At 57.1% G+C, this 12,050-nt stretch overlaps 1 protein-coding gene across 2 annotated transcripts; it reads right to left on the bottom strand.

The window, feature by feature from the left end:
- Nucleotides 1-1,544: 1,544 nt before the first annotated feature.
- Nucleotides 1,545-10,441, bottom strand: TMEM109 (transmembrane protein 109). Of its 2 annotated transcripts, XM_078148461.1 has the most exons (5): nt 10,357-10,441; nt 9,940-9,958; nt 4,676-4,910; nt 3,485-3,587; nt 1,545-3,145 (listed from the first exon to the last, which is right to left on the bottom strand). In XM_078148461.1, the coding sequence occupies exons 1-5, from the start codon at nt 10,439-10,441 to the stop codon at nt 2,757-2,759; spliced, it is 831 nt and encodes a 276-aa protein (XP_078004587.1). In that variant the 3' UTR covers nt 1,545-2,756. The 2 variants fall into 2 exon arrangements, with proteins under 2 accessions (XP_078004587.1, XP_020831766.1); XM_020976107.2 differs by lacking the exons at nt 9,940-9,958; nt 10,357-10,441 and adding an exon at nt 10,049-10,214 and having other exon boundaries at nt 4,676-4,914.
- Nucleotides 10,442-12,050: the final 1,609 nt, after the last annotated feature.

The raw sequence follows: 12,050 nt of genomic DNA, 5'->3' as shown, positions 1-12,050 counted from the left end.
CGGGAGGCGGGGGAGGGACTCAGCCAGGGACGCCCCGCCCCCGACCCGCCGGGTCTTAGCGCCGGGCGCAGCGCCAGCCGCGGGCACAGGGTCCTGGCTCCTCCCCGCCCCCGGCCCCCGCCCGTCGGGGGCCCTGTTCAGGGAGGGGAAACCTACAAGGGTGGGAGGGGGGAGTGGGGGGGAAGGAAACCGACACGAGGGAGGGGAGGGGAGGGGGGAGGGGACCGAGGAGCTGATCCAGGCTTGGGACCGCGGCTTGGGGCGCAGACCCTGGGGACCTCGAGATCGAGGGAGAGAGGGGAGTGTGTGTGTGTGTGTACACAAATGTGTGTGCGCTAGGAGAGCACCTGGAGAGGGAAGGCTTGTCCTAGACGTGTGTGTGTGTGTTCTGGGAGGGAAACATTTAGGGGGGTGCACAAATGTGTGTGCAAGAGTGTAGGAGAGAGCATGGGAGAGGAGGCTTGTCCCGGGAAGGGGGTGTGTGTGTAAGAGCGCTAAAAAAGAATATGGGGGGAGGGAACTTTAGTCCCAGGAGGAGGCAGGGGGATAGAAGGGGAGAAGGGCGGTGCAGTACCTGGAGAGGGAAGGCTCGGGGTGTGTGTGTGTGTGTGTGTGTGTGTGTGTGTGTACCAATGTGTGCGTAAGAGCGCTAAAAGAGAATATAGGAGGGAACGTTTGTCACAGGCCTTGGCGGGGGATAAAGGGGGGGGGGAAGGGCTGTGCAGTACCTGGAGACGGAAGGCGTAGGGTGTGTGTGTGTGTACAAATGTGTGCGTAAGAGCGCGGAGAGAACGTTTGTCCCAGGCGGAGGGGGGCGTAGAAGGGAGGGAAGGGCGGTGCAGTAGCTGGAGAGGGAAGGCTTAGGGGTGTGCTTGTTCTAGCTGTGTGTATAGAGAGTAAATGGAAGGACTTGTCCCGAGTGTGTGTGCGTGCTAGGAAGGGAGCATGGGGGGGAAATGTACAAATGTGTGTGCAAGAGCGATAAAAGAGAATACAGGAGGAAACGCTTGTCCCAGGCAGGTGGGAGGGGAGGAAGGGTGGTGCAGTACCTGGAGAGGGGAGGTGGGGGGCGGAGCGCACTTTTGGGAGGTGGCAGGAGGGAAGTTTTGTCCCAGGTAGGGATGTGTTCCTGTACACATTGGGAGGGGGAAGCATCTGGGGAGGGAAGGCTGGGCCCGCCAGGTCAGCCAGCCTGCTGGACTGCTTCCCACCGAGTCCTCAATCTTTCTCGGCCCCAATCCAGGAACCCCCCCCCAACCACCTTTTGTATTGCGCAGGCGCAGGCGCGCGGGGATGAGACGGTCCGGGTGCGCCCCTCCGCGCTAGAGCTCGTTCGTTGGCCGCCGCCGGCTGCGGCAGTCCCTGCCCGGCGCCCTTCTCTAAGCTCCCCCTGGTGGCAGCGGTCGGAACTATTTGGAGTTTCTGCCCCTCTCCCCCTCCCTGGCAATAAGCCTCCCGGCACCCCCAGCTGTGAAAGGAGGAAAATTCAAACCAGGAAAAGGAGAGGTGGGGGTAAGTTAGGAAATCACAAGCAACTCAGAGACTTTGATTAAACATGTTTTATATGGAACAAGATAAAATAGCGTGCATTTATTTTTTAATTTAAAACCCAAAGAGCTTCAATAAAAATAGAGATCACTTGCAGCTGATGCCTCATCAATCCCTGGGCATTTTCCTTCAGGGCACTGTCAGACTGCAGCCCTAACCTGCGCTGGGCCCCCTCACCAGGCTTCATGGCAGAAGCTGCCACTCTCCCCTTGCCCTCACCTCTCCCAGACTCCCGGGTTAGTCACAGGCCTCCTAGCTGGGCAGTGATGCTGGAGGGGAGGGTAACAAGGCAGCTGGTTTCAGGCTGCTATCCCGGTTCTCCTGAAAGAAGAGTTGGGAGCTGGGGGGCGGGGGGGCAGTGTCCAAAATCCCAAGTGGGTTCTGATGGATCCACACCATGGGGCACTTACTCCTTACAGGCCCAGGGGCACTCAATAACCACCAGAACAGACTGGAGAGGCTGCAATACTCCCTAGCTCGCTCAGCGGGGGCTCTTTGGTTGGCATGGTGTCAGGATTCTGGGAGGCTCCTCCTTTCTGGACACCATAATACACATTCCTAACGTACAGCAGGCAAGAAGCAGGCACTGCTGGCTTGATTGAAGGCACTTGTCACAGATTTTACACCCATCCCGGCCCCAAATCTGAATCCCTAAGACCTCAGGGGCTTCTGATTCCAGCCCTCCTCAAGGGACCAGCTCATGTTTCCTCCCCACCAGGTGGCAGTGCACAGGACACATGGGGCTGCCTGCAGGGCATGGGCCAGGAGGGCCAAAGGGAAGCAAGGAAGGGGTCAAAAGCGAGAGGGGCCAGGGGCACCGAAGGCTGGGGTCCCGGGACAGCAGAGAGAAAGAGGCGGGGCATGCTGCACTGAGGCCCGTCCATGCCACTCGTGTCTGGAGGTCTCTGTGAAGGCCATGGCAGTGGTATGTTTTAAGGGTAGGAACGGGAGATGGAGAATGGTCAGACCCTCTCCCAACTCTCCATGGCCCTGCTGGGCTAAGCTTCAGGAACCAATACAACAGAGACCCTCTTAGAAAGAAGGGCCCTGGAGAGGGCAAGAGGGATGGGCAGAGAGCAGGGGAGTCAGCCTTCATCTCCTGGCTGGGGGCAGGCGGAGGGCTCCGGGATCCAGAAGCAGCTCAGCTCTTTGGTGTGATGACACCGGCAGTGACATCCAGGGCTCCTTCGCCTCCGCCCCACACCCCCTCACTCCTCAGCGCTGCGGGTCACCTTGGCGGCTCTGCGCTGCCTCCAGCGGAGCTCTTCCACCTGCCTCTCCAGGCCCCGAACTTTGGCCTCCAGTTGGGCTCCCGAGGCCCGGCTGCCGGTCAGCCGGCTTAGCAGGGCGTACAGGGTCAGCAGCCCCAGCAGCATCAGGGCCCTGATGGAAGGGTCTGGCACAGACCTGACCACGGCCACGAAGCCCACGAGGAAGATGACCAGCTTCAGGCCCCACAGGATGCGGCCCAGCAGAGCCAACAGCAAGCCCAGGAGCAGCGCCAGCACCCAGTAGGCAACGAGGGACCCCACTCCCCACAGGAGGAAGCTCTGTACTTGGCCAGGGCTGAGCTTCAAGCCTTGGGTAAGGTGGTCACCTAGGAGAGGGGGACAGTTAGAGCATTAGCAGAACCCACAGAGAGAGAGTGCCAACAACATGGGGGGGGAAGTTTCTGTCTCCCTCCCCCAAGGAAGAGAAGAACCCCGTTCATGCAGAGGAGAAGCTACCCGTCCCTCAAGGAGTACGCCTATTATTCCAGCCAACCTAGGCCTGGAACCCGCCCCCAGGGCAGCCAGAGGCAGGAGAAGTATCCAAGTGCTTGGAAGCAGAGCTCTGGAACACTCCCACGCCAACCTGCCTCACCCCCTCCAGAATGGCAGAAGCTAGGCCCCTGCTGTCCGGCCTGGCCTACCCAGCCAGTCCTCCCCCTCCTTACCATTCAGCCCCATGGCATTCAGGAGCTGTGCAGAGATCCCAGAGAGAGCGAAGAAAGCCACGGAGATGGCAGAGGAGATGGCCCACAGAGCTTGAGACACGGTCTAGGAGAGAGGAGAGCAGCAGGGCGGATGTGGGGATCGGCTGTGCCTCTCCCCTCCCAGAGGCAGGACCAAAGGAAAGCTCAGGGGCTTTGGGTTCCATCGGCAATAGTTCTAGCTACCTTGAGATGGGGGCCCCCAGACTCAGAGGGCGACTCTCCCAGGATCCAGCTCTATCTACCGAAGGATTTCTTAAGCAGAGCGAGGGGTCTCAAGGGCTCCGTGGAGGAAAGGTCAGAGGTCCGTGAACTTGGCCAGGGCAATAACGACATCTTTATTTTCGCAGACCTCTAGCTGAAATGTAGCATTTCCCTCTTCAATGTTCAAAGCGGGCCACAAACCATAGTAGCATCAGGCTTCATTGGGCTGACTGCCCAAGGGCCAGGACCCGACGGAGGTAGGTGAAGGACCCCTGCCCTAATGTGGGATGATGCCATGCATCCCTCTAGTCTGCCACCAAGGAGGCTCTGGGATGCCAGACCAGTTGCAGCTTGGCTGACGGGCAACAGGTGTAGGAACAAAGGCCTTATTTTATATCTACCAGCACTATAACTGAGGTCATCATGGGCCTGCCTTCTCCCCATGAGAGGGACTCTGGAGGCTTAGGAGGTCATGCCAGTCAAGAACTTCTGAATTTGAAATAGCTAAGCACTCAATGAGCAGGCCTTCTGTTAATATTTACACCATTAACCGATGTTATCAGCCCAGTGTAACTATCCTAGGCATGGACTCCATTTGAGAAAATCTAAATCCTCAGCCCCAAGCCCTCACATCAAATCACTCTTCTCCACCAAGAAAGTGAAGTCTTCGGGTCACAGTCAGATAAACATCAGACTTGACAGGTAAGTAGACTAGTCCAGTGCTCTTCTCCTGCCTTCTTCCCTTAGAGAAGGGAAGGAACCAGGAATGATGAAGGTGGAGCCTGCACCCACTGGGACAGACAACATCAGCTGAAGGGTGGGCTTACACAGACCTGCTGAGCCCCTCTCATGGCATGTGTTCTGAACCCAGAAGCGATGGCTGTAACCTTAACTGGACCTGCCATCCAGTTGCCCCTCTTTGCTCACCAAGCCAGGAAATCTCATCCTTACCTCAGTCACGACATGCATGATCTCGGGCCCGATCCAGGCGTCCATGGTCTCCCGAATAGCTGACCCTGTTTGGGACAGGAAATCAGCTGGGGGGTCCCTCTTCTGCTGTTTTCTGGAATGGAAGTCTTGTTGGCAGCTTGCCATGTGCAGGACAAGGAGGGCCATGAAGGCCACCAAGAGTGCTTTGGGCATAATTCGACCCATCATGAATCCACTGTCCAAGCCCAGCATGGCTCTACCTGCGAAGAAGAAGAAGAAGAGAAGAAGAAGAAGAAGAAGAAGAAGAAGAAGAAGAAGAAGAGGAAGAAGAGGAAGAAGAAGAAGAAGAAGAGGAAGAAGAAGACATTATTATAGATTTGGTCTCTAGAACCCTGTAGAAGTCTTCTCTTCCTCTCTGATGTTTAGCCAGGTGGGCTTACAGACCAAACCCTGATTCTGGAAAAAGACCAGATGCCTGCTGGAAAGGATTCTCAATGAAGAGCATGGGGCCTTGCACTGGAGCCGTATACATGTGCCAGCTAATTCATGGCTCCTCTTTCCCACCTTTCTTTACCCACTGTTGACAACCAACACTACTCAGACAGTGCACAGTGCTAAATTCTGGAGGGGAAAATGCCCTCAGGGAGGTACCTGCCCTCAGGGAGCTCTGAGTCAGGAGTGGGGGGAGGGGTAAGGAAGAAGATGACACCTACACAATGTCTATAACACAAAATGCTACCTAAACCTAGTGCTGCTCAGGGGCCAAGAGTGAGGGGGGCCTCAAGAAGACAGGACATGAGCCTTAAAGGGTAATGGAGACAACTCGTGAGGCATTCCAGGAATGAAGAACAGAGTGCCAACAGCACGGAGGCAGAGGCACTGAGTCCTTGGCTGGCCCTGAGCTGACCTGGGCACAGCGTGGGATAAGGACACAGAGGTGGAGCGGTGTGAGCTCCAGTCATTTCAGTCAGGTCTGATTGACTCTCCGTGACCCCATCTGGAGTCTTCTTGGCAAAGACACTGGAGTGGTTTGCCATTTCCTTCTCTAGCTCATTTTACAGATGAGGCAAGCAGAGTGAAGTGACTTGCTCAGGAAGACAGAGCTAGTGTCTGAGGCCACATCTGAACTCAGGAAGAGGAGTCTTCCTGACTCCAGACCTAGCACTCTGTCCACTGTTCCACCCACCTGCCCTAGAGGGCCTTGAGTACCAAGCTAAGGAGTTCAAACTTGACTTGATTTAATAGAAGGCTATTGCAAAATTCTGGACAGAGATCAGCCAAGTTGAGGCGGGCTGGCAACGATAAGAGATAGTTTAGAGCAGAAGGGCTTCTTAGAAAGCCACGACAGATGGTAATCAACCAGGAGCATTTTTTAACAAGGGTGCCACCGAACCGGCGACAGCGACACATACACATTCCAGACTAGCACATACAGCCAGGGAAGAATCAGGGAACAAAAGCTGGGGCACAAAGAGTATGAAGAATAGCAAAAAGAGCAGACCCAGCCCCTGGGTCCAAGTCCTGGCTGTCACTTACACCTGTCCAACCTCAGGCCAGGCACTTAGCCTCCATGGGGTGGACTCAATGGCCTCGAAGGCTTCTCCAGCTCAACCTCCTCGGCCCAATCAGTCAGAAATTGCCTCCCAAGAACACAGTAGGCCAGATACTACAGTTATTACTATCCTTATTTTACAGATGAGGAAACTGAGGCTCAGAGAAATGATTCGGCCAGAGAAACACAACTGGCAAAAGGCAAGATTTGAACCCAGGGCTTCCTGACTCTCCTCTCAGCATGTCTAAAACTTGGTCCATGTGCCTCAAAGGTTAAGTGGGGCAGCAGATACAATAAGCATGAGGAGTCAGAGGCTGTGAGGGATGACAGAAATTCTCCAGTGTTGTCTGACCCCCCCCCACCCCAGAGGCTAAGGAAAGGAAAGGCCAGAAAGCAGAATGTGGTGAGCTCTCCAGCACCCAGAGTATTCAAGAGCAGAAACTGGAAGCTAGGGGTGATTCACTGAAAGACTTTGGGCCTTGACTCCCCGCCCCAAGCACAGTGTCGGGGGCAAAAAGCACAAAGGACGGCAATCTGTGGGGTGAGGGGGAGCCATGCAAAGGCCTGGAGGTCAGCGCTAGGTCTGCAGCAGCTCTCCTGGAATGCCCAACAGGAACCAGGCAGCCCTCTTCTTCCTCTTCTTCTTCCAGGGGCATGAGGGAGGGAGCCACAAAGGGAACCTGTGTGCTCCAGGGTGTTTCCATGATTCACCTGATACTGAGAGAGGGAGGGACAGCCAAGTTTGCTCGGTTGCCATGGAACTCAAACAATTAGATGGAAATCTCAGCCCAGGAGTGCAGAGAGGAGGGGAAGAAATTGTTTCCCATCTTTCCTGGCTTTGAAGGAAGAGAATCCAGGATGGCCCAGGAACTGCTCTTGCCTCTCCTGCCCGAGGAAGTGATCTCGGGCCTGGGAACAGCTGCTCAAAAAGCAGCCCATGAAGGGGAAGTTGTACTGAGAAAGCCTTTGATTTCGCTGTGTGCCAGGGACAGACGGCCACTGGCTGCCAACACCCAGAAACGGAGGTAAGCCAAAGGCGGCAGCATCTGGGTCACAACAAAGTCAGGAACTTGCAGAGGAGGACTGGGAGCTTGAGTTAAGAACCAGTCTCATAGCCCCCTCCAAGAATGATGGAACAGATGTCACCTCCTCCACTTTGGAAGGTCAGTATGGGCTCAGCCCACAGGATCAGCCGCAGCTTCTAGGGCAGCTGCAGGCATGGAAAGATGTCTGCTAATAGCACCTCCTCTGACACGCCGGCTGCTCCCCATTCTGTCCCCTTCAGCAGCCCCAAGAAACAACCCCTTCCACAACATCCTCAAGCTGTCTGACCATTCCGGTCTAGCCCAGTCTCCTCCTAGGGACACCTAGAGGCAGGAAACATCTGGCAGGAGCTGCTGGCTGCGGTGCCCCACCACCCAAAGAGCCTGTCAGACCTCCTTAAGGACAAGATGCACAGCTTACAGTGCCTCGGGCTCATCTGGAGCACCCAGCCCTGGGCACAGAAGAAACTCAGTGTCTGTCGCTGAATGAGAAAACCTTTAAACTGGGAGGGACCATAGAGCTCCTTGGGTCTCTCTTATTTAGGAGAGAAGATCTGAGCCAGCAGAAAGTCAGAATGGAGGAAGGGAAAGGAAGACCGGGTTCCAGACCCTCTTCCATCACATGGTAGATATGGGGTCCTGAGGCCCATTTAACCTCTCACCAAGGCAGGCAGCTGCACTGGTAGAAGGAGTTCTTTCATCCATTAGTTCCTGATGCCAATGGAATCACGGAACCAGTGTCCATCCTATCCAATTTACAGAAGAGAAAACAAAGGCTCAGAGACAAAAAGGCTCGTCAGGATCAGGCAGGTTTATTTCTTTTCTACCCTGTGTGACAAGGGAGTGGAAGGGATGACAGGAATGGAGTGCTGGGGAATGCATCAACATCCCCGCAAAGGGCAAACGTTTTTTAAAAAGCTTCCTGTGCAGCAGAGCTCGGACCTGCATTCCAGCCTCTAACTCCTAGCCGGGGGCTGCCCCCGCAGACATAATCCCAGCCCAGCAGAAGCTAGAGACTTTACAAGTTCAAACAAAGGTCCACAAAACAATAGACTGCCAACCAAGATATGTGAAAGCCAAGTCTCCCAAGGCCTGAAGTACAAGGCTTGGAGTTCCTGGTTTTGTGTAGGGGGAGTATGAGGAGGCAGGTGCTTCCCTGGGGTCAGAAGGCGAGTGTCTCATTTGCTCCTCAGCAGAGGGAAGGTTCTAAATTCTTCAGCAGAGGCATTCAGGGCGGGCAGGGTGGGGCAGCCCAGCCCATCCAGATGCCCCCAGTTCCTTCTTTCTGAATTCTGAGTCACTCACTAGACGTCGGTTAAGGTCCTTTACTTGTTGCCCTCTGCTGGTTATGGCTGCCTGCTTCCCTTCAGGAGATGCTCGCAGGGCAGTTGGAGAACTCAGACAGCTTGCAGCTGGACCAGTAAGGGTGAGAATGAAGAGGAGCCAGGGAGGGGCTGAGGTGAAGGGAGGGAGAGCTATTACTATACAGCTAAACGCAAGCTCTTGGAGGGCAGGGAGTACTCCTTGTCTCAGCATCCCCAGCGCCAGACACCTACTGGGTACTTAATAAATGCTGGCTGAATTGAACTAAATCCAAATGCTACTTAAATGAGGTAAAAAGCCATTATCTGGGGCAGCTAAGGGGGGGAAGTGCATAGAGCACTAGCGGCCTGGAGTCGGGAAGACTCATCCTCCGAGTTCAAATCCAGCCTCAGACACTTACTAGCTGTATGACCCTGGACAAGTCACTCAGCCCTGTTTGCCTCAGTTACCTCATCTGTAAAATGAGTTGGAGAAGGAAATGGCAAACCACTCCAGTATCTTTGCCAAGAAAACCCCAAAAGGGACCAGGAATAGTGGGACACGACAGAAAAACTACTGAACAAGAAGAACAACAAGCCATCAGGTCAAAGCCAGATCGGAGTCTTAACAGCTCCTTGGGTGGTGCAACGGCCCGGACGACAAGAGTTCGGATCCCAGCCCCACCCCACCCCCACTCATCACCTGTAGGAATCACAGCCTGTCACTTATCCTAGGGGCTGCAGTGGCCCCGAACTGAGAGTTTTCCAGCCCCAGGGCTCCAGTCCAATGAACCAGTTACCACCCCGCTCCTCCGACACAGCCGCAAACGGCTTGCCCAAGGTCACAAGCTCTGAGAGGCCGAGCGGGCTGGGGGCGTGGCCATTGCTACCTGGGGGCAGATGCCTTCGCAGGCTCCTACCGTGCACAGCACGGGCTTCGAGCCCGGCCCACCCCACCCCACCCCACCCCCCAGGTCCCGGCCGCCTGGGCCGGTCAGCTCACCCCCTGACAGCTGCTCTCTGGCAGCTGTCGCGGGGGAAGGCCCCGGCAGCCTCCCCAGGGACCGGAGCAGCGACCAGAGCTATATTCGCCCTCGGGGCTCGCTGCCAGAGCCTGCCGGGCGGCGCCTCCGGCGGGGCAGGGAACGCAGGCTGGGCCCGGCGGGCGGGAGACCCCCGTGGGGGCGCCTCCCGAGGGCGCGGGGCTGCGGGGAACGCCGGGCCGGGGCGCCGGCCGCGCGCCCCGCCCTCGCTCAGCTCCCTCCCTCCGCAGGAGAAGCGCTCCGCGGGGCGCCGAGGTTGCCTGGAAACGCCGCCCCCGGTTGCCTAGCAACGGGTCCCCTCTCTCGCCCTTCCCGGTCCCCCGACCCGCCCCAGCTTCGCTTCAACAGACCCCCGCGGCTCCCCGCTCCGCACACGTGAGCCCGCACGGCCACGGTGGCCGCGTGTCTCGCCCTCCCAGCCCGAGACGGCCCTCCCCGCCTCAGTTCGGACTCACTGGCGCCTGCGATGTCGGCCCTTCACGTGGGGATCCGCTATAAGCGCACCGCGGCCGGCCTCGGCGCCTCAACTCGGGAGCCTCAATTACTATCTGCGCCTGCGCGCTGCGGGAGGCGAGGGAAAGCCGCCCGCCCCAGAGCGGAGCAGCGTGCGCGTGCGCTCGGAGCCGAAAAGTCTCCACTAGTCAATAGCTCTCCTTACGACCACATCCCCAGCCCCGGAGCGCCGCAACTTGGCGCATGCGTCATGGCCGGTTCCAAAAAAAAAAAATTCAGGAGCGCTCAGAGTCCCTCCCCCTCCCCAGGCTGGGAGGCTGGCGCATGCGCCCTGCGCGGTCAAGTCCCAGCCCACAAACCGCTTCTTCACCTCCTTGCCTTCCCTGTACCTCCATTCAAAGGGACAGTCAGTTCTGCTGTAAGGCGCGAATTTGTTCCAACTTGATGGCCACGTCAGGCTAGCCCAGCGCCGAGCATTTGGCGTTTGCTCGCGGCCGAGTTTGCCCCCGAGAAGCGGCGAGAACGGCGAAATCGGCCTCGAGCCTGTGCCCCAGCCTGCTCGGAGCACGCAGGCGCAGACCGCCCGCAGCCGTCTGAGGGGCTCTCCTCGGAGGACCGTCTCCCCGCAAAAGGCCCGTCCCTCGCCCCTGGCCCGGCCATGTCCAAGCGCCCCGGCTCCAAGCTGCCCGGCGGCGGCAAGAAGAAAGCGCTGAGCATCGAGGAGAAGCTGGACATCATCGAGCGCTTTGAAGGCAACGAGAGGACGTGCGACATCTCCCGCGCCACGGGCCTCAAGGAGTCCACGCTGCGCACCATCCGCGACAACGCGGTGAAGATCAAGGAGACGTCCCGCACGGGCAGCGGCACGAGAGCCGCCAAGGCCACCCGCGCGCGGCCCAAGGAGATCGAGGAGATGGAGCGGCTGCTGAGCCTGTGGATGGAGGACGAGAGGTCGGGCGCCACCTTCCTGACGGCCAAGGGCAAGGCGCTGTCCATCTACGCCGACTTGAAGCGCAAGTCGCCCAACCCCGGCGACGTGGCGCCCTTCCGGGCGAGCTGCGGCTGGTTCAGCGGCTTCAAGCACCGCTACAACTTCCAGAGCCTGCAGCTGCTGGGCGAGGCGGCCAGCGCGCAGCTCAAGGCGGCCAAGGAGCTGCCGGCGCTCATCCAGAAGCTGGTCAAGGACGAGGGCTACACGCTCGACCAGATCTTCAACTTCGACGAGACGGGCCTCTACTACAAGCGTATGCCTCGGCGCACCTACATCTCCAAGGCGGAGAAGCACGGCCCCGGGCCGAAGGCGGCCAAGGACCGAGTCACCGTGATGGTCGGGGCCAACGCCAGCGGAGACCTGAAGCTGAAGCCCGTCGTGGTGTATCGCGCGGCCAACCCGCAGGCCCTGAGAGGCATCGTGAAAGCCAGCCTCGGCGTTCATTACCGCTATAGCAAGAAAGGATGGATGACCGCCCAGATCTGCGTCGACATCTTTGCCGACTTCTTCCCCGTTTTAGAGGATTATTGCAAGAAAAAGAACCTGGCTTTTAAGATTCTCATAATTATTGACAATGCACCAAGCCATCCCCTGACCATAGCTGAACTCAACCCGAATGTCAAATTCGTCTTTTTGCCTCCAGAAACCACCTCCCTGATTCAGCCCCTTGGGCAAGGGGTGATAGCTCTGTTTAAGGCTTACTACCTGAGGCGAACATTTAAGATGCTACTAGCAGCCACGGGAGGTGAGAATGCAGAAACTGTTCTAGAATTCTGGAATAGATTTAACATCAAAATGGCCATCGATATCATCGTTGAAGCCTGGAACGACGTCACCAAAGAGTGCCTGCATCGTGTGTGGAAGAAAATGCTCCCGGACTTGATTCATGACTTTAAAGGATTTGAACCTTCGGATCAGTTAAAGAAAATCAAAGCAAGCTGTGTTGATTTGGCAAAACAAGTTGGATTTGAGGGGATCAAGAAAGAGGACGTGGATGAGCTTCTAGAGTCTCC

Source organism: Phascolarctos cinereus, unplaced genomic scaffold, assembly GCF_003287225.1.
Source record: "Phascolarctos cinereus isolate Bilbo 61053 unplaced genomic scaffold, phaCin_HiC Scaffold_9;HRSCAF=440, whole genome shotgun sequence".
Taxonomy (NCBI): domain Eukaryota; kingdom Metazoa; phylum Chordata; class Mammalia; order Diprotodontia; family Phascolarctidae; genus Phascolarctos; species Phascolarctos cinereus.
This window is presented reverse-complemented; position numbering and strand designations above follow the sequence as displayed.

Bases quoted from the DNA above. Each gene is read 5' to 3' on its own strand.
- TMEM109 (XM_078148461.1), bottom strand. From the start codon at position 10,441: ATGGAGGTACAGGGAAGGCAAGGAGGTGAAGAAGCGGTTTGTGGGCTG. The intron at 3,588-4,675 runs GTAAGGATGAGA...CCTCTCTCCTAG, and splicing joins TCATGCATGTCGTGACTGAG to ACCGTGTCTCAAGCTCTGTG. The intron at 3,146-3,484 runs GTAAGGAGGGGG...CCCCTCTCCTAG, and splicing joins GAATGCCATGGGGCTGAATG to GTGACCACCTTACCCAAGGC.